Here is a 21,890-nt window from a genome sequence, read left to right on the forward strand (position 1 = left end):
AGGATGTATAATCAACGTATTATGTGCAGCAATAAGGTATAGCAAAGAGATTTATGATGTTAGAGCTACAACAAAAATGATCATGGAGCATGAAATTGTTAACCGGACAATTCCGACAACAAACCCGCCTCGAAAACACGTTTGCCCACCCAAATACAATACCTCCAAATCTTAGATGCGAATATCCTTCCATGCAATAATAAGGTCTCCCGAAAATACGCCCATTAGCTCTCAAAGAACAATACAACTCTCCGGCGATTACAAAGCTCCTACTGTTTTGTAAGGTTGTTTTGAATATTATGTCATTATAATATCTCAGACTTTTGATATTCACCTGGAGACTGTAGGATTTCTTTTACATGGTAACGCTTACCGAGCTATACTGTTTTCTTATGTGCATCTAGAAAGTTTCAGACGCTAAGTTCCTTCTTTGAAGCGCAAAATTCCTCAATAATAAGCCCCTACGACAATAGGCCAACCTGAAACTAATCTGTCCAAAAAAGAGCCTTTGAAAAAAATTTGAAAGGCTTCTTATCAGAAAGGTTATGTCTAGAAAATGTCTTGTTATTTGAAGGTCTCACTTATGACTTGGATGAAATAAAATGGAAGACTGGTTTAATGAATTTGCAAAACTGAAAAGCATCAATAGCCTTCTCGATGTTATAATCATCGTTGTAGCAAGTAAAAAAAGCACTGTTTTTATATCAACAGAATAAGTTATTTGCGTTTTCTAAACGTTTACCATTTTTTAAGGTTAACATGTTTCTTTTGAGTGCAATTTCGTCTTGGAACTTAGCTTTCCCGAAACTGTCGTCATTCATGAGAAAGAATCGGGAACGACGAAAATTAGCGACAGATAAAATTTCTTAAAGTTGACTCGTGTAGGTACAGAAGTTTGTTAACTTAAGCGTCATCCGCGTCGCTTTTAACAGATAAGGAGATCTTATATGCGCATGTCAGACATCCGAAGAAAATCGATGAAAAGACATCTAAATATTAAGGACTGTACGTACAACCTGGCTCTTGAACACAAATAGCGAATTCTAATGACATAAAAATTACACCTTTAGAAAATCAACTTGTGAGTTTGATATCCATTTTAAAATCAACCCCATCTTAGCAATCCATGTTATGAATATAAATGATTGCTTCCCTGGCGGCTTATCTCAACGTCTCTACGATAGTATTTTGTAGTTTCCTAAAGTCGATAAGAAATTCAGGAAAAGAATGATGCACTCTGTGTTGTGCAGGTACTCAGCTACTTGAATATAAGGTTAACTTATACAGGCTTATATAGGCAACGTTGCCCATAACTTACACATATAAACAGATAATGTTAACATTCAATTACACCTCGAGATTTTACAGCTAGTATTGTCTGTTGTTTCAAAGACCAGTGATATCCAGTTCTATACTTTTATGGCAAAAATCAAGTATGTAAGTCAGTAAGTATATCCATGGCCATTGCAGCATGGAGTGCTCTCTAGTGTAAGTTATTATATTATATTGTTTTACGAACTCAATCCTCTTAGACTCTGGAGCCTCAAACTAACCGATTCCATCTTTGCTAGCAAGCGAGCCATCTTTTAACGATCAAACGGTAAGATTTTTCAAGTTCGAAAGATCGTTTGCCACGTTAATGTAACTGATTCTTGCATGATGCCAAGAATAAACCAAACTAGTTTAGACCTTATCTACAAGCAAGACCTTTTTTCGACTGGGATTCAAAGGATTAAGAGACAGGTGCAAGATCTACACATGTAAAACGAAAATGACAATAAAACAACAAAAGAAACTATTTTTACAGGAGCAGATAAATAAGGCAGCGGTAATTTTCGATGTGTGGGTTATTGAAAATAACTGTCGGCGTTTAGCCAGAAAAGACTGTAAGAGACAAAAAGAGTTTCATGAATAAGGCTGTTAGAAGCTACAATTCTACACTTTGGTTAAAACTCCCATTTGCACCTTTTCAAGACGATAAGTGAAACGGAAAAAAGTCGATAATATTGAATATCAAAGCATTAAAACTGGCGGCTGCACCGGTTCTTTTCAAGCGGTATTTTATAATCTGGCAATTTATCTCATTTACCGATGGGAAGGCTTTCTGAAGCCGTGAAACGTTTCGCCATTAAATCCTGTTAGCAGAAGATTTAGTTTGCCGTTAATAGCAGAGCCAAATCTATTTGTTTCGAAAAGCGTCGGCCTGCTATGCAGCTGCTTCGAACACTAATTTCTGCAAATAACTTAAGGTTTCATTTGCAGGAAGATTCCATACACAGAAACCTTCTTAGAAGGAAAGGTCAACAAGAGAATCAAGTCAAATAATGGACTGCGTTTATGTCCCTAACTGCGAGCGAAATAAACACAATGGTAGTAATATTTACCGCATACACCGCGGTGTCAAATTAAAATCTCATATTTGAAGTGACAGCAATCCTTAGAGTAAGCCTTTAAGGACCGCCCAAATTTAAATCGACCTGAATGTTTGAAAATATTGCGCTGTAATGTATTAGGAAAGCCGCAAAACAAGCTGTACGAAGCTTACGATTACTGAAGACCCACGGAAAGTTAGAAATGCTTTTCTTCACATGGCAAACTTGAATTAAAAAATCTTGCACTTTGCGCGACAATTAATTCAACTATTTACGAATTACAGCGTCAAGCCAGAAAAGCACCCTGTTGTGCCGTTCATTTATCCTTAATCGAACAGCGTATAGATATTCTAAAGAAGGTGAAAAAACAAAAGTTGCTTGCTCTCAATTTAAATCTGTACAGATGTCAAGTACTACAGAGTAATCGAAAACAATTAACGAAAAAGCGACTTTGACAAATGTTTGACTGAGGGGCTGTAGTCGTTGTCAGGTACTTCTGGGTTCGATTTCGGTGCAGCGCAAGCTTCCTCAAAACTGACTGAAAGAACGATAAATGCAAATTTGTACATGAAAAGGAAACTGTGTTACATGAACATCCAAGTGATCTGCATTCAAATACGACATTGTTGAAACTGATACAGATTACATGCTAGATTTCAAGCACGGAAATTATCAATGACTGTTATTAAATGACTTCCTCAGCCCACGACCACCGACGTAAGCGACGCCATGTTTGTTTGGGTCAGATAACGCCACTTATCAACAGATACAGATCCCACAGCTCATATACGATAACAAAGTGTCATTTGAAGAGTCCACAAATGAAGGAAATAGTAAAGGCGATATCTCACGAAACGTCAAACATGCTTCGTTGATGGACAGACCTGGAGGCCAAGCAAGCTGACCAAACCCAAGTGCACTAAGGATTTCATCCTTGGCAAAGTTGGCTCCTTGCGCTTTGTGACATGAAAATCAAGACGACCAACCCATTATGGGCTTTCAAGGTGGTAGTCGTGTTGCAGATCATAGAAACATTCGGTATGGCATTCTACAACCATAAATGAGCCTTTAAAAGGTCAAGTAGTGGCAAATACCAGCGAAGAGGTTCATTGCCAAGTGAAATCGAGTCCAAGTTTTCATTTCAGAGTTCGTGTTTGTGTTTTTGAGTAGACGTCGTTCTGGAGAACGGCAACAACAGAGCTGCAGAAAGAACAATGTGGTAGGGAACAGTGTAGCTTCAGTCACCTCTATTTTGTATTCTTCTTAATTTCATTTCAATTCCATGCCTTGGACGTGTTGGGCGTTTTATCTCTTATTTTGCTGTTATTAGGACGTGATATAGCAAAGCAAAAGATATTAAGTTTTGATTCTTATCATAAATTGGAGACTATTGGAATTATAAGCATTGCTCAAATAAATAAAAAAAAAAAAACGACAACAGTGAATTAGATGAGGTTTAAGAATCAAAACGTGCAGTTTTAAGAATGTAGAAATAATAAAGGTATGACTTTTAAACATCAAATTAAGAGACTGTGCTGATGTGCAAGTTTTCTCAGTAAATCGCCAGAAAAAATCTCAAAATCCAAGGATGAGACAACTACCATCGGTTAAGTTGAGGAAAAAACATTGCATCATATAATAAGAAATTTGTATTGCCGGGTGTATTGAAGTAAAATACATCTCAAGTACAACTGAAAGTTCATGTCACTGGCAAAATTGAAAGCCGCCTATCTCGGCTAACACGATATATGGCACTGTCAAGCTACTTCCGCAGCAACACAGTGAGGGTGATGCATTGCCGGCATTGCACAGTCTGTAAAAGGGTACAACAAACTATCAACGAGATCATTTAAGGGTAACACGATACAATTCCTGCAAGCCAACTGCAAGCAAACAAACCCCTGGATTCCTAGTGGAAATAGGGGAGCTACGAGCTTCAGTCTTCGCAAATCCTGAGTGCCACGGCAAAATAGTCGAGTCATGAATATAGAACACAGACGGAAGCATTCCCTTTTAATTGGATTAAGATCGAATTGAGAGGTGTTCAACTGAAGCATATTAACTTAACTAATGAGGAGCTTGAGGATTACAAATCTGCTAAAGAGCCTTGTTTAGTTGTGTTAAAGCAAATGGACCACTGAGTACTGAGGTTTTACACTCAAATATACCATAAGTGCTGCATGCATGTATATTGATCAGTTCAGCAAGTAATTCCAAATTCCTTCTCAATTCATTTCCCCACAGATAAATGACAAATTATATGGCTATCATGATTCAGGGCTGAAAATACGACTTAGGTGAAGGCATTCATCCAAATAATTCTGTCGGCCATCCGGAGCATGTTGATCAAACATTGAAACTCGGATATTCTATCACCATGCAGTTACAAGGTATGTGTGCAAGCGAAATGCTCGGAGCATTGCAGCTCAATAGATTTGAAGCTAGATGCTGCTGCAGCAGGTTCACTCGGCCAACAGTACTGTTAATGTCAATTCGGTACTATTGATAGAAACAACGACCAGCTCATGCTCATAAGTCTGTTTGGCACTATGCAAATTCTCATCTAATACCCATACAACTGAAGGGGAGGAACAGGAGGTAAAAGAGACCTAAATTACACTCGATTTTTTATCGAGCCTACTCAAACAGAATCATCCACAATGTTTTTTTGTTTTTATCAGTATATTATGTTAGGAAGAGTCAGACTACAATGACGTGAAGACAAACCTGCTTCACCCAAAGTGAGACTGTTCAACATCTGTATGTGGCTATTCACACTGCCAAATGTTTGCCTTATCCGCTTTGATGTTATATTTACCTCACCCATTTTCATCTCATTGTGGTCAATGGGGAAAAAATGTTGAGGTCTTTTATAATCAGTATTGGAACCATCGAGATAAAAATGCACCTTTTAGGACCACAAAGGAAGGTTATCTTGTGTGGAAGTCAAGGACTAAAAATTACAACCAGGGACCAATTAATTAAAACCCTGAAGCAAATAAGGAGATAGAGTAGTAGTGTTTGCTTGTTTTCTTAAGTTACGATAGCTTCAAACATGAAAAATTCAAAAATGAAATCGCAACTACTGTCCATGCAATGCGCACTAACCTACACTTATGAGCCGAAAGGGGTTTAAGTCAATTATTACTATCGTTTATCTTTTCTCCTGAACAAGGGCATTCTATTCTTCTCTTCTACAACTTCAAATAGTAGCTATTTCTGTAAGATCGCATAACTCCCTAAGGTAACCACAATTTGTCCTCCCGGTCGACATCTGGGAGTGACAGTTGATCTCGACCTGTCCGGTCAAGCAAATGTACAAGAAGTATATATTTTACACTAGCAGTTAGCCCTTGGCAATTCTGTTCCTTACTATATTTTACTGCATGCATGCTCGTGCACATTTCCTCGGCGTGCCCGCCAGCAGTATCGCAAATTCAACTCAACCTCCATGGTCGTTTATACTGACCGTTTAGTTTTAATTTTATTCTGACTGATCGTAATTCAACGAACTTAACCTATCAAGCGCTTCCCAAAGCACACGTCAATGTTTACTAAGTAACACTTCTTGTATACACGAGTTCCATGTAAAAAAAGTGTAGAAGGATTCAGTTGGATTGTCTGGGAAGAAAACAGTTTTCGGTAGTTTCTTAAAGCTCTCTCATTTCTTTTTGCAGGTGAACTGTCTCAATAATTCCAGCAAAAGCCATCGTACCGTAGCTGAAACTGTTACTTAAGACTGTCTGCTAACAAGAGCCAAGTACTCTACAGAAGTGGATTACACTAACACACCGTTGAGTTTAACTGAATACCTTGCCTTTTCACTTAGGCTTGCGTCTAAGTATTATTAATGGCTTGAACGAGAGACGTGCTTTGCTGATCCACGGCTGAGAATTGCGGCCAGGATTTTTGATACGTTCTGTCAACACGTGCCTTAATGGAAGGTTTAAATTGCGAAGGATTCATTAAACATAATTTCATCAGCTCAGAAAACTGCATTTTAAAAAAATCTATTGTAGCTCAAGTTTACGAAAAACAAGTAATTCCTTTCATTCGCCTTGGTAGAATTATCATGAAGACTGAGTAGATTTCTCACATTTAGATCGTCGGTAATTCTAGGGTAATATCGAAGGCGCCCTTGCCGTAATTTCACCGTGAATGGACCTGAAAAGCATCGACGACTGTGTTTCCAATAACCTTCTTGAAAGTGTCGTGTTTTAAAACTGCAAAGCCATTTTATTTTCATCGCATTCGGTGGCTTAACTAGACTCAAGACTAAGAAAAGACGGATACCAGTCCGCAATTCGTTGTATCTTAGTGAACGTTTCGTTACATTTTCAAAACAAAACGAAGTGTTCATTATATTTCATGAAGTAATGACGAGCTTTTTTTTCTCAAAATATGTGACTGAGAGTGCGCAAATTATAGTGCACAGATGTTCAGCATGCCTTTTCGTTGACTGATGGTTAATGTATCTTAGACCGTCTAAAGCTAAAGCCGGCCTATGAGACAGGAAACAATAAAAATGACCCGATTTCTTCAACAAATATCTGTAATTTACACCCATTTCTAGTTGTATTATTTTTACTATTACTTATTTTAAAGGAAGGTCTTTTTTCTACGATATTATAGTAAACCAAAAATTTCTGTGGATTCAAGGCAATTTTTCAATAGTTATCTGATCCGATCTTTAATGTTTTTCTCTGAAGTTCACACACGAACGAACTTAAAATAGGGCGCATAATAAGAACTACTAATTGCAATGCAAAAAGGCGACCATTTGGGAACCGCAACAATATCTGGCGCAAAAGCTAAAAATTCCACTTAAGTAAGTGCTCTTCTTGTTTGTTTTTGATATCTTAGTTCGAGATAAAATCAATATGAGCCTCGATTTTGCCCTGATTTCAGGTACGATACGTGATAGACAGTAATTACTGAGATTTCAACCAAATGCGACGCATCTGCTACTAGACGGTGAAATACAACTCCATATGCAAATATTGCGTGAGAATCACCAGAAAATATTTCGCTTTGCGAAGGCTAAAGGCAATTTTCAATTGATGATTGCAACTACCCTTACCAGATATGGTGTGAATTTCCTAAAATAAAATTGTTTATTCTGATATTTAAAGCGCTTTATGTTCATATCGGTTTTGTTTGGTTTCGGATGTATTACTGCAAATACCTCTTTTCCGGTGCTTTTAGGTGTCATAAAAGCTTTCAGATAGCGATAATCTACCGATACGACAGACCATCAAAAACTGAGGCTAGACATTTTCATAGCCTTGAACTCCAGGCGATTAATGGGAAATTTGCGCAAAGCTTTTTGTTCTGTTCTATTTTATTTTTATCAAGTTTTCCTCGGCAGTAGCCATTTGAGATTTCTCGGGATTTGGACGCAGATAACCTTTTAAAGATAGATATAGCTGTTTGCATTATCTGCGCTTCAGTTTGGCAAATATTTGGACGATGCCCTGTAACTGACAGATCGATAAGCTTAAAGTGTTTTCTTCTTAAATCTCCTGTCGAGAAATGTCTCCGCATTCTTCGGAGTTATTGAGCTAAACCGCACCTGACAAACTTTGACCCGAGGTTTTCTCTGAGCGTTGATAGCGTATCTTTTACAATAAGACTTTCACTCGGCTGTTATCTCCTAAAAAAACCTTTGAATCGAGATTCGAAACATCTGCTCAGCGCTGCTACCCAAAAAATAAGTTCTCAAGGCTAGATTTTAGTTTTTGGAGTTGCCGCTAATAGAACCAACGAAAAGGCCAAACGTGATTTGATTAATTCTCCGCCATCACTAAGTGATTGCAGCCATTAGAGACATTTTTGGCCCCGAACTTTTCACGATGACCGCTCTGTTTACAGTTGAGGCGTATTACACGTAGACATTATGATAATTAACCATTGTTGGGTGGCAATCATTAAGAGTGCATTTGACATAAGTTTGACATCTTTATCGATAAAGCAACCCTCACAGCAATGTAACGCAAAACGGTATTCAGTCCTTTGAGGGCACTGTTTGGACGCCATTTGTAGCAAAGAAGAATAGAAATAGTAAGCAATTAGCGCGCTTTTAACAAACCCTAAGGCCAAGTGCTAATCGTTATAACACGCTGTCACTTTCAGGCTGTTTCTACAAAGGGATCTATTAGCGAGTTTCTTTTTCTTCTTTTTTTTCAAATGCTAATCGAGTGGTTGAAAATAGTTCGAAAAGACGAGTTAGCAAGGAATAGTGTCAATGGATACGAACAAAAGATTTTCCATTAATGTAAAGGCACAACAGCTGAATGGGAGATGACACTAACGCAAAACAGCTCACTTAGCGCGGGCTGAAAAGAAAAAAAAAGCTACAGCCCCAAAAAGAAACCCCAAAACTAATATCCAGTAAACCGATCGCGTATTACTGTAATATAGATTACAAGAGAACAGTAAATACTCATTGTATTCGAACAACTTTACTATTTTCTCTGTCAATCCTTCTCTTTTAAACTGATGATAGCGACTTAAAATCCGTCGCATCATCAAAACATGAAAATGTCAGCCACGATGCGTTGCATTTCTTTTCTTTCTTTTTTTTTTTTTTCAAGTCATCCAACATCTAGTAGCCCGGTACGAAGAGATTTTATGTTACAAGAACTGCGCCCATCGCATATTATATTTATATATTTGAACATTTACAACGATATTTCTCTGTACAACAATTCAAAATTCGGCAATAAACTTTATGTAGCTTTTTCAAGTGTTCCTCTTGCATGTATTATTTTTTAAGAGAGTGTTGCGCTTCGTTTTGGCTCCACAAACCAATATTAAATATCTGCCATCCACAGCGTTCGTTATTTCTTTTTCTTTTCTTGTAGTCAGTCGTCCTCTGCTTCTCTCTTTGATTGTTCGAAAGCGTTGTTTTTAAATTTTTCTTCTGAGATTCACTCGCCTTTGCGTAGGTCGTCTGTTGAACTGGAAATTGGTGAATTTTTTAGCCCGCGAAAGTCTTCCATAGCTTTTCCCTCTGGAGAAAAACTTCCCTTGCACTGCGATAGGTGTTGACCTTGCTGTTGATTCATTCTGCCAAGGGAAGTAATGAAATAAATCGTTAGTGATTTAGGAGAAGTCATTGGATTACATAGGTTTTCACTGGGGTGAAAATTGAAAGAAATCAGCGCATAATTCCTGGTAATACAATCGCTGCAGGCAGTATACATCTGTGATTTGCCTGCCGCCTGCATCAATAGGCTTTCACTGGCTTCAAAAGGAACAAATGTATCGTGCTCGAGTGCTGAAATGAGATGCGATCCTCTGGGCGTTTCATTTATGAGAAAGCAAAACTAGACATGCGGTCGACAAAAATATATATATTATCACACAATTTATTGTGCTCTATTGTTGGTTTGCAGGAGTTTTTCTACCGAGGGGTGAATAAAAACATCAAGTTGTGTCAAGCTCAAAGGCTGTAGGATCTTCAATAGACATGAAATAAAAACTTCCAACCCCAAACAACTTTATTTGCTAAATGCGCGCTCGTAATTACTGAGGGGTGAGCAGAGTTTTCAGTTTGAATAATCCAGTTCGACCACAAGCTCAGAGTAAGTGTTTAATTGAAAGGACTCGTTATAAATTTGACACGGGATGAAGTTTGGTGCCGGATCGAATACAAACTCGAAACCCCTTCAGTCAGGATTGTACGAATACATGGAGTTTGAACACCCAGGTTGAAAACTTATATTTCCGTGAAATTTCCATCTAACCGCAGAAAACCGCCATTCAAAGGCTATTTTCAAAGAATCACCTCGTTCATTAATAACCCAAACTGATTTCTTAAAGCCACTAATAAACAATGGAACTCGCGTCGAGAAAACAGCCATTGCGAAGAAGTATACTGCGTTTCCAAAACAACGTACATTTTCGAGATTGCATTTATTGTTAAAAATGGGACATCACATTATGAAAAGTAGAAATAAACTTGCAATCGAAAATAGAACTATTGCTATTGGAGATACTTTCTGACTACTCGCGCCCGGCCAATATCACAGAAAACAGATATCGCTGTTTTGTTCGCCCATTATCACTTGTTTTCAGTAGTATTCGGGGAAGTGATGTTGTTCATTGCATGTGTCTTTAACCGGAGAAATAAATTAATGACTTTTTTTTTCGCTCGACAGTTTCACAATACAATTTGAGCGCCGAAAGTGCAAACGTAACTAAAATAACAGAAAGGGATGTGAAGAAAACATTTTACACAAAGATCCTGCTCTTGGATTTGGAAATAAGTAGTCACGGACAAAAACAAATTTCAAATGAAAGTATTGCCGGGAAGGAAAAGGAAGCAAACGCAAGGTTTATCAATGAACCGGACTAAAACCATTGTCTCGGCCTACTTTTTTCTTGTTAAGTTATGAGTTTGGGCGTTAAACGCTATGCCTGAAAGGCCTAATAGTCTTAATGATACTTATCAGTACAGAGTCACTCAATTTGCTAATTCTCTATTCCTAAACTAGGTGTGAATGATTTTCACTCGTACTCAACAAAGCTATCTCGCGATTTTCGTAACTAAGGAAAAGAAGAGCGTATTTCCGTAGAAACGATCTATTTGTTAAAAACCAACTGGCGCATTGGATCCCCGCCGGATTACATAACGCTTGTGGAAGTGTACTGAGGATGTATGTTTCGCCGTTAAACTTCAACGAGTCAACAAATTAGAAAATGGAGCGCAAATTATAAACCTGCAGTGTTGCAAAAAATAAAACTTGATAGACACTTTCCTAATGAGAGGAAGGAAACTCTAGTTGAGTATCGTTGCTCGTATCGGTAAAACTGTATTCAAATAAATACTTCATTAGTTCTCAAAACAGTCTTACTGCGCGATTTGGAGATTACTATAACCTTAAACTCATTCACACTGCAAGCACACAACAGCAAAACAGGAAAACAGAAAGCTTCCAGTTGATAAAAGGTTGAGTTGAACACATCGGTTTACCTACATGTCAAGGAATGTCCAGAAGGAAAAATGAAATGTTTTTCTTTTCTCATTTTCTGTTTACAGATAATATTAGGATTTGCAAGGCAACGTTTTAAATACCGCACAATCCGCCCCGTCTGCGTTGGGCAAATGAGTTTAATTAATATTTTAAGCTTTCATGTCATTTCGTTTAATGTTTGCTTGCTAAATGCGAAACCTTGTTATCGCCTTTTCACGTTGTAAAAGTTGGTCAGTGCGAGTGCCTCCCACTTCACACTTAATATCAGTGTGTGGAAGTTGAAACGATTACAGTCCTGCTGTTCATCTTCTCCTTCTTCTCGTGGTCGGACCAATTTTTACTTTTTCGTATCTTTCGTCGTGGACGATTAAAAACAATTTAAGAAAGATAGGATTACAATTTCTGGCGAGCCATCAGCGATGTGTCCGCGCGTGAAAAAATAATACATTTGCCTTCATAATGCCTCAAAATAGTTATTAGATGAAAATACGGTAAACAAATAACCAAATGCAGCTCGTAATCCTTTCTAAGTACCTAAGAAAATTATCAAATATTCCTTGCGAAAACAAATGACGGTAGAGTGGAATTTAAGAGATGCTACACAATTCGGAAGATCTCAAGGGAAACGGTATCTCGATCAATTTCCTTCATCAGACGAGTGTATATAGCAGGGCGATGATACGGATGAAAACCATGTGTACAATTTACATGCGAAGCGCGCGTGTTATTGTACACACATTTCTCTGGCGCCACGTCCATAGAGTACAATGGGATTGGGGCTATTTCTCGTTTAAAACAGTACTCTTCGAAATAAAGGAAAACAAATGCGACTCTTTGAAACAAATAGTGATAGGTCTGTTTCGATCTGTTGACCACATGCTTCTATAAAATATACACACTGTCACTGAGCCGGACTATCAATGGTCTTATCCGTGCGGTGTATATTTCAGGATTAAGCGTTGTTCTACCCCATCTGTTATTCTGCAAACCACCTAAACCAATTTGAGAGAAGTGCAGGGCTTTTGTGTGACGGAAGCGGCCGCGAAACCCTCATAAACGCAGTCATGGATCGCATTTTCACCGCTAAACTTTATCCTAATTTGACCGTTTCCGTTTCAAACGTGCTGAGCTGTGCTGAGATTTGAGCTTTTGGTGGCGAAAAGGGAATTTTCGTTGAGAGGATTTCCATATTTAACTTTGCGCAGTATGGCAAAATCAACAAATGACCCTGGACCCAGACGGAGCGAAAGCAAAGCGAAAATTTGCAAGTAGTAAGAGTTAAAATTTGTTACCTGTTTTTAGCTGCAGCAGCACGATCTCTTTGCCGTCTATTTTTAAACCAGTTACCAACTTGTGTCGGTGTGAGGCCGGTGGCTTGCGCCAGTTCCCGCTTCTTTGTCGGATTTGGGTAGGGATCCTGAAGATACCACTCGCGAAGTAAGCTTCTTGTTCTCTCCTTGAAACAGTGCGTTTTCTGCTCTCCGTCCCAAATTGTCCTGGGAAGAGGGAACTTCTTACGAACGCGATATTTATCGACAGGTCCTAAGGGTCTCCCTCGAAGTCTCTCAGCCTCTTGGTAATGAGCTTCTAACCACATCGCTTGCAGCTTAGCATGCGAATCTTTGCCGAAGCGATGCGTCTCCAATATGTGGTACAAGTCCCGGAAATTTCCCATGTGAAACGCCACAATGGCTCGCGCTCGGAGCACGCTTTCATGTTTGCTCAAGGCTTCTAGCGTCCCAGGGGCCACTGGCAAGGACCACAGAAATCTGGCCAACCGCTCGATGTCACCGCTTTCTTCCAGAGTTTCGCAGACCTGTGCGATCTGCTGCGGCGTGAAGCTCAAGGCTGGAAGTGGGGCAAACATCACGCCGGTTGTGTACGGGTTCTTCTTCTTGCTGGTCGACTATTAAGGCTAAACGCAGGGGTGTGGTAAAGTCTCTGTAAAGTGTCAGTATTTATCAAGAGGGTTAGAAACATGGGGTATATTATCGCTAAGATCGAGTATTACGTTTGTTAAACTCTAGCTACCTGATTGGCGTGCAAAGCTCTAATTACAAGCCTGCTATGGCAACGGTGTCAATCATTACCGCAACGTGTTATTAACTCGGCCTAAACAATGTTCAGGGCAGATGCGACAGAAAATACAGCTATCGCATAACACTTCTTCAAGTTGTGAAGCCTAAAGTGTAAAAACAACCGCAAGAAAATTTCCTTTAAGCCAAAACTTTTCAATTTGCGTCAAATCTAACTTGAAGTGGGCGTTATTAAAGAACCTCTCAATTGAACCTCCATTGTATGGTAAAGTTTCTCGTTATCGTTTTCACTGACAGATGTTGGGCAGAAAATCACATATCACCGTAAAAAAGCTTTACTGAGGGATGGGCTCTGAGAGATTCGTCCCACACCGTCAGACGAATACAGAGATTCGCGGGCTGATAACACCTAGCAAAATTCCCTTACTACGACAAAGAATGGCAATACTCATCACCTTCAATAGTTGATATAATCGAAAACTAAACAATGTAAAAGGTATACAAGTTTGCCCCCGATTGAAATTTAAACGTTATGGGCCTTGAGTGACAAGATCGTTTATCTGTCGTATTGAGTTCGATGGATTATAACCAAAGTTCGTGCGAACAATACATAAGGAGGTTGTGTGTGTTAGCCCACGCCTCCACATATGAACTTCGCATTATCCGTCTTTCCGGCCAAGTCGCTTTAGCTAAAATCGTGATCTGCACGCTGTGACTACTGATCGAAATCCAGACGGTTATTCCTAATGTCTTTCTGTTTTCCCGCGAGCCAAGCTCTCGCTAATTGAGTGACTCCTAATTGCTTTTCCCCAGCATTACATGTACACAACGACAAAACACTGTTGTAAAACGCGACATTCTGGCTCGACAATACTCGATTGTTATGAACATTGATTTTTTTCGGTGACTTTGTATAGCTTCACAAACATGGGGTTTTTCAATCAACAGAGCCATAATATGCCTAAATCTGGCGTCTCGTTGGGTGCAGTAATTATTTTTCATGTAAAGAAATATACTGTATTGATATCGAAGCTTATCTGCATGTCATTCACTCACACCGTTATAAATATAATCTCCAGAAGAGATGGTCTCCTCATGCTTCAGAACAGCGGGTTAACATGGCCACGTTTAGCGATAGTTCCTAGATAAATGGTTTTTGAAAATGTGTCACCTACGCTATTAACGTAAAATTAAGCTGTGCCCGAATAAAATCAGGTTTGAGATTTTGTCAATTGGTAACGTGCTGCGCCCGCTAAGAGGAATCAAAATCCCGACGCACAGCTTCGCCAAGGGCAAGTACACAGCTGTGAATCTGACTAGACATTAAAAATGCATCATGGCAAACAAGGAATTAAAAGTAAATTGCCTGTTGAAACTAAAAAAATACATAAAGTAAATCTTAAACTTACATCTCTTCTTGACGAGTTCGAGATCTGTTTCCCTTTAGTGGACGTCGCCAAACATATTATTATTGTTGTGTTTATTTGCGAAGTTTAACTTTCTGATATATTTGCACAAAGAAAGAAAACAAAAACGCGAAAGCTCATTAGCGGACAACCGTTCTTCGCGTCAAGACTTATGAGCTCTATCTGTTTGGTGCCACCACCTCACTTAGAGTGAAAGAAATTCTTGAGTTTCATTGTTTCCCAGTTTATAAAGTCGTGTATTGACTACGTCAGAGAGAAATGCTTTATCCTTGCTCGATATAGGTAGCAAATATAAGCAGTTTATTGTTTGCTCATTGAGAAAAGAAATATTGGCCCGACCCGCCGTGCCATTTAGAACTCGCTGTGTAACCTCCCCGGATTGCCAAAACACCATTTTATGTCTATGTAAACAAGCTCGGGAAAAAAAATTGCCCCAAAAAGTACGCTTCTCTCACGCAAGGATTATCTCGTTGGCATTCAGGGTCGTCCTAATGTCACTTAAATAACGAAGAGTTCTAGGTTCACCGAATAACAGACCTAAAAGTATAAACACCTTATTATTGTCACTAATGATTTGCCAAATGTGTCATCTGCGAATGAAAAGTAATTAATTGCGACAGCCAACCCACACGAGATGAACGCCATATTTGCATACGTGCGCCATCCACTCCACTAAAAAGGCGATTCGGTTTTTAGTGCGTGATTGGCCTTTCACGATATTCGATTCGGTGTTGGATTTCCCGGTATAACTATACTGCCAACTTTTGTCTAGCGGATCGAATTTATCGATCTAAAGTATTGCAAATACAACAGCGGACTTTGTTCCGTTGTGAGTATCGACACTGGCCGAGAGTTTGGCACTTCTTCTCACGCGGTCATAGCCCAAGATGGGTATGACAAGAACGCGTGTTATAAACGACCTGAATAGGGGTTTAGATACTAAAACCATTTGATAAAATATTGACAGAAAACTACAAATAAACGCACAGAACAGGAGCCCCTGAGCGCTCAGTGATCCACGAAACCACACCACTCACTCAATCATTCGGCTCACATGGAAATGTTGTTCTCAACCGAAATAGAACTTTCGAGCGAAAAAAAAACAACTAAAACTTGGCTTCGTATTTCTTTCAGTTGGCAATTGTAATGATTAGAGCAGGCAAAAACATTCAAGAGAATTGCAGTTGATTTGGTCAAAATGCAACAAAAATCATTCGAAATTCACGTGTTTGTGTAGAGATCATGAAGGCGCAGACCTTAAAAGAAAATCATAATTTGTTCCTGCCAAAGCGCCAAAGCACATCAAACAGTAATGAAAATGATTTAAATGAATCACAACTTTCTTTTTTTTCAATTATAATCACATACAAATGAACGGCACATTCATTCAACGCCATCAACATTACTAAGACGTTTAGATGATAAAACAATGTTTCTCCATCTGGCAATTCGCTTGCTCTTGTTATGTGGAAAGTAATTAAAAAGATACATAGGTGATGCCGAAACTCAAATAAGCTATAACGAAAGTCAAAACTTATTGCAGAGAATGAACAAATCATGTACATGGAAAACATTCAGTACAACGCCACCGCTAACAAGCAAATTTTCAAAACGCATACTGTTGTGTTGTTTTCCGCTTTCATAAATCATTCATGGCAGTGTTTTTAAATTGGAGTTTGGCTTCTGAAAGAGAACATATTGAGGCCAAAAGTCAATTGTTTAATGTCCAAATTGAACGACGAAGTAATGGAACAGATAGATCGTGTCTCACACCGAGGAAGGGTTTCACGCGTTCTGATAGCGGAAAAACGTCAGGGATGCCGACCTGAAGTGATCTTAACACGAAAGACAATTCTCGAACAGCATGCCAATAAAGATGTACCTTGAAACTAAGGTAACCACACGAAAGAAAAGCCGTGGAAATCTGTAATTGGTAACCGTCTGCGCCAAGTTGAAAAGCAAACTGAGCATGAGAAACATTTTTTCCCGAAATTAATCGAAATACCAAACGCGAATCACTGAACAATCTAGTGAAGAAGGTGAACTATATTGAGCAAGGTGAATCGAAAAAAATGTGACGACATTTACAAAGCCCTCGACAAAATGCAAAATCGCCATTTGTCTCAGGCGACAACTACAGCAGACCGACTCGGATCGAGGAGCAAAAACTAACAAATACTCTGTGACGACCTTGACAGAATTTTCGACCGTAAAATAAAGCACGAATCAGCTGGGGGCGGGGAAGCTTTGTCCAAAAGTGTTCACAAAATTCTCAAACTGATCAGCTGGCATTTAACTAATCCTAATGCATGACTTTACGACATCGCTAGAAATATCTTTCGAGCTTGCATTTCCTGCGACAACTTCTGCGAAAAATGTGGTTGACTTGTTTGCTTGAGACTTCTAAATGTTCCCATGTTTACATACTTTTCAGTTAATCGACTTCCGATTTCACTTAGCACTGTGGATTTATCCTTCTTGGCTTCGAGATGGAAATGTCCGGAGTGTAAATGCTCTCTAATCCAACGTGTACGCAACAGCACTAGAGGCGAAGCGAAACAACACGAAGCATCGAGGCTGTATGTTTAGGTGCTTGACCCGATAGCCTAATGTTTGGCCAACTATTTCAAGTAAGTCTTTGTTTGTACTCAAAACCGATGAAGCAGCCACGCGGTTACGTTTACTTTCGCTATGTTCTTACCTACATAGCGTGGAATCTAGAAAAATGTGCTGGCGTCAGAACACCAGACCATTTGCTTACCTCGCCTGATATGGGATCTATTTCACTCTCGAGAACCTCTGAACGGCAGTAGTGGCAGAGTATCGTTTCAGATAACGTTTGCTGATTAACTTGCGAGCCGTTCACTTTACTCAGTCGCTAACAATAGGCAAATGTTTTTTGGGCGTGCTATGCTACCTGGAGATAAAAGCCCCAGCTCGGGGGGTTTGCTTCTAAACAATGACTATACAAACAGACTGGGAATTAGACAAAATATCGAACACAATATCAAGCCGTTCTATTACAACTAACTACCACTTGTTACGCTCCTAATTGCTTTTACTGTCATATGTAAATGATAGGACATAATAGAGCTCCGCTTGCTATTCAGCCAGAGGATTATGCAATTCAATCAGCCCTTCAGCTTATCAAGCCCTTTGTACGGGGACAATGGCCCGTAATGTTAAACAACAAAAGGTTTAATGTTGTTAAGCATCCATCGTATCTAGAAGCTTTCCCATTTGCACGCTGTATCCCACTGGGAGCAGTAATATACTCCAATAAAGAACAATAAGGGACCCTTTTAAATCAAATGTCATAGCTGGTACTAATGACTCGAGCCGGTGTGCCAATGGGCTTGTTTGAATTAACATTTAAGAATCGATACGCCCACTGTATTATCAACCAAATTTCTCCTTCTTTTAAGCCGTTACAAGCATTTCAACGGGATTAGCTAAATTGCCGTAAAGACTTGACTACGATAAGAGTACACATGCACGACTGAGAACGCGCTGGGCAAATCAAGAACGAATTAGTGAATTGCTTGCCATTCGTTCTTCAATTTCCTTGCGGGTACGGCCTCATTCTGACATTCTTGAAAACGTCTAAGCTAAAAAAAAATTCGGTAATTATAGAGTGGTGAAGAATCTCATTAACTTTAGACTATTTTTAAGCTGGCGAAATACTCTCACAGCGTGGTCAAAGATTGATCTAAAAACGACCTTGTTTTGATAGAAAGAGGCATATTCCTCGTCTATTTCACAAGATGGTGCCTTATCGGAAGCTATCATGTCTGTGACGATAGTGAATGTATAAACGTTTTCTTTACGTGAGGACAGTCCTTAGGAAGATAAATAGCCTTATCGATGACTCCAGTCTATTAATGATACTAATAGAAACAGTTCTCCCACAACAAATAAAAGTAATTTTTTTCACGCATCACCACCGAAGCGCGCGATCACGCGAAGTATTTTTCATAGCAAATTACTCAGGACAGACCGTTAGGGCTTTAACAAGGTTTACACAGTATTAAATCAACAGATTTCTTAGGAAAGCTGAACATGTGATTTGTATTTCCATCTGACCCACATCCACTATGTGCTCAAAGATCACCTACGGGAAACCAAGTGATATGCCCAATAGCGTTATGTTGCGACACGCGAGCATTAATACAGCTTTGGCGGCTAGCTGTTTGTATTAGACCGGGTGCAAAAAAGAGTCCTTTACGCTGGGTATGACCGATGCTGGTGAAACTCGAGGGAAGGCGAGTGGTGCACAAGGTGGCCACGACCAGGTGGTTTTCCCGCAAAACGTAACGTCAAACTACGTGATCGAGTGACCTACGGCTCAGTAATTAACTCAACCGAAAATAAATCTCTTCAAGACGGTTAACTTTAATGATCGTTCTAACACGCTAACGGCTATTCATGATGTGAGTCGCCATGACGGCTTAAAAGTACGACCCTTCAACATAAACAACCATGTTTCGTGCGCAGTCTGGCGAAGACATATGATGAAGACAAAACCCTAAAAAATCGTAGTTTCGATGTTAAACATTAATTAAACTAATATCAAGGATCCTATGGCCTAGTGGCGGCTCGGCGGGAGGCGTACAGAACATCATAATAACATTTAATTCACGAAGATATATTTAACTACGTGATTAGAACATCGTAAACTGAAGAAGAGTATCATTTCCCTTCAATCCAAGGCCAAGACACAAAACGACGACCCCTGTTCTAAATCCAGCTACATCAATTAACTAAGTCGTGACTCGCTATTAACGTCAAAAAAACAGATAATTGTTGCCCGTTAGTGATCGCGACATGCAGTCCCACTAATTATATTAAGGAGAAACTGATTTCCTTCTCTTGTATTTATATTTTGACTTCTTATTATGATACATGAAATAATACTACGAATGTGATACTTTTTGTTTCCGTGATCTTACAAAATTGACTTCCCGTGGTCTTCACTTTGATGAATGGAAGATTAGACAAAACCGAGCGCTCGCTTAGCGCGCGGGTCGTCCAATTATAGTTTGTCTTCGTTATTTCTTAAGACACGTGTGCTCGAATTTTTCGCCCAGGGCAGCGTCAAAATTCTTGACGACTCCAAAACGTACACCTTGCAAAAAAAAAAAACACTTTTTTTAAGCCAGCGTCTTGGACAATCACGAAAATTCGACTTTAATAATCGACATTTCTGCTCGGTTAGGCCACATGGGTGGTAAATTGCTTAAAGTAGTCAAACTCATGCCTTGCCCCATGCTAGTGAAAGTAATCTCGCACAATTTGTTTCATTACTTTACAATAAATTCACATATTCGTATTTTGGTTCCGTGCAAGACAGATTATAATTTAAGTGGTCCTGGCAGTATTATGAAAGAGTCTAAAGTTTAATGAGAAAAATAAGTAATGTTATTGCATTAGGGTGCGGCAAATGGAATGGAAATTGAAGACCAGCCATATATACCAGGCCGTTATGTATAACGGAATCTCCACGCCACAGAAAGCGAGAGCGAGATTAACAGGTCGAGACAAAGGCAAGGAAATTCAAATCAAAAGTTCAAAAATGGAAATGATTACATGACTCCGCGGGTGTAAAACTTGGACAAGGAAAACACTTAAAAAGTGGTTTTCGTTGTTCGTCATCGGGAGTCATTTGAATAATTGCGGTTTAGAGTTTAATATACTTGTTCAGTGGACTTGATTTCATGAGAAACCAGCAGGGTCGGCTCTAACTTAAAAGCTAATACTTATTGTGCTAAAAGCTACGCTATTAAATATATATGATCTCGACTCCGTTTGCACTATTCTTGAATTCTGAGAACGAAACTGCAGCAGAAAGAAATCGCTCGCTCCTATCACTTTTGGCTGGATTTTCTTTGTGCTAACTGAAGAAAAGAAATGTTTATTTTAAAAACCAGATTGGCTTCTTTGACTCTAAGGAACCTAGATAACCCACGTGCGTTTCAAAAGGAAAATGATCCCGTATAATTAACTTAAAAACACAGGTGATTAACATTTTGTGCAAGAAAATTAAAGTCCTTAAGTTCTTATATAGTGAAGTTGATGGCTGTTTCATTTTAATTGACGAGAATTTCTTTTTATCCGTGTTTTCCCTTCCACGTTAGGTTATTCTTAGAATGTGAAAGACGTAAAGAAGGGTGATAAATAGAAAATAGTTAATAATACCGGCCATACATCCGAACACAAAGACGTCTGCAACGTACTTAATCAATAAAATAAGCGATTTTCCATCAGCTAAATCAATACTGTGTATTGAGAAAGAGAGGGCATATTGCAGTCGGAATAAGAACTGGCATCTTCAAGCCGTTCGAGCCGATCTAACCTGCAGTGTTTTCGCCAAAGCAAACAACGGACGATAATTGGAATCAAAAAACGCACATCAAATAAGATAAGCCTAAGAATCTTAGAAGACAAAGCGAATATCTCTACCATATTTGCTAGCATATATTGCTACCATGTCGGGCAATGATAGGATGTTTCTCAGCTATTCGGCACGCGCAACACGAACATTCTGGAAAGATAAACTGAGATTACTCTGCAATCGGACCTTTGTAGATATTTGCGTTTTTTTTTTCTTACACTGATACATCAGAGAAAATTCGTTGGTCGATCGAAGCGATAAGCTATTGCAATAAAATTTCAATATTAAAGGTTTATACTCACGGAAAAGAAGACGAAGCTCGACTGCCAGAAGCGAATACCAGTCGTAGGAAAAACCAGAAGACCAAATGAACTTAGCTGTCCGTTTGTATAGACTGAGGCACTAACGAACCAACAGCTGTTTTAAACACAAATAGTTTGTGACTGAGAAAGCAGGCCTTTTATATGAACGGAAATATCTTCTTAAATTAGGCGGTAGAGGGTGGGTTACGATACGGCTGATATTGATTCAACATGGACTTCCCTTTCAAAGGGCCATGCAAACCAGATCGCTTGAGAGGAACAACTGCACTTGTTGTTTAAGAACTGATTGTTTGGAGATTACGATGACGGTAACGATGATCTATTGCTTGAAGTTCTTAAGATAATATCATGACTGCGATAATA

At 39.1% G+C, this 21,890-nt stretch overlaps 1 protein-coding gene and 1 long non-coding RNA gene across 5 annotated transcripts; one reads left to right on the forward strand and one right to left on the reverse strand.

The window, feature by feature from the left end:
• The first annotated feature begins 3,158 nt into the window (after nt 1-3,158).
• Nucleotides 3,159-7,497, forward strand: LOC110044553 (uncharacterized). Of its 2 annotated transcripts, none has more exons than XR_016209426.1 (3): nt 3,159-4,513; nt 4,617-4,762; nt 6,050-7,497. It is a non-coding gene; the product is annotated as an uncharacterized LOC110044553 (long non-coding RNA). The 2 variants fall into 2 exon arrangements; XR_002296122.2 differs by having other exon boundaries at nt 3,159-4,521; nt 6,050-7,023.
• A 1,320-nt stretch (nt 7,498-8,817) lies between these two features.
• On the reverse strand, nt 8,818-21,651 carry LOC110044552 (homeobox protein SIX6-like). 3 transcript variants are annotated; one of them, XM_020750115.2, is made up of 3 exons: nt 21,507-21,651; nt 12,643-13,291; nt 8,818-9,440 (listed from the first exon to the last, which is right to left on the reverse strand). In XM_020750115.2, the coding sequence occupies exons 2-3, from the start codon at nt 13,215-13,217 to the stop codon at nt 9,302-9,304; spliced, it is 714 nt and encodes a 237-aa protein (XP_020605774.1). In that variant the 5' UTR covers nt 13,218-13,291; nt 21,507-21,651; the 3' UTR covers nt 8,818-9,301. The 3 variants fall into 3 exon arrangements, with proteins under 3 accessions (XP_020605774.1, XP_020605776.1, XP_020605775.1); XM_020750117.2 differs by lacking the exon at nt 21,507-21,651 and adding an exon at nt 17,575-17,728; XM_020750116.2 differs by lacking the exon at nt 21,507-21,651 and adding an exon at nt 14,796-15,134.
• Nucleotides 21,652-21,890: the final 239 nt, after the last annotated feature.

Source organism: Orbicella faveolata, unplaced genomic scaffold (assembly GCF_042242905.1).
Source record: "Orbicella faveolata isolate gen_17 unplaced genomic scaffold, um_ofav_v1 contig_27, whole genome shotgun sequence".
Lineage (NCBI taxonomy): Eukaryota > Metazoa > Cnidaria > Anthozoa > Scleractinia > Merulinidae > Orbicella > Orbicella faveolata.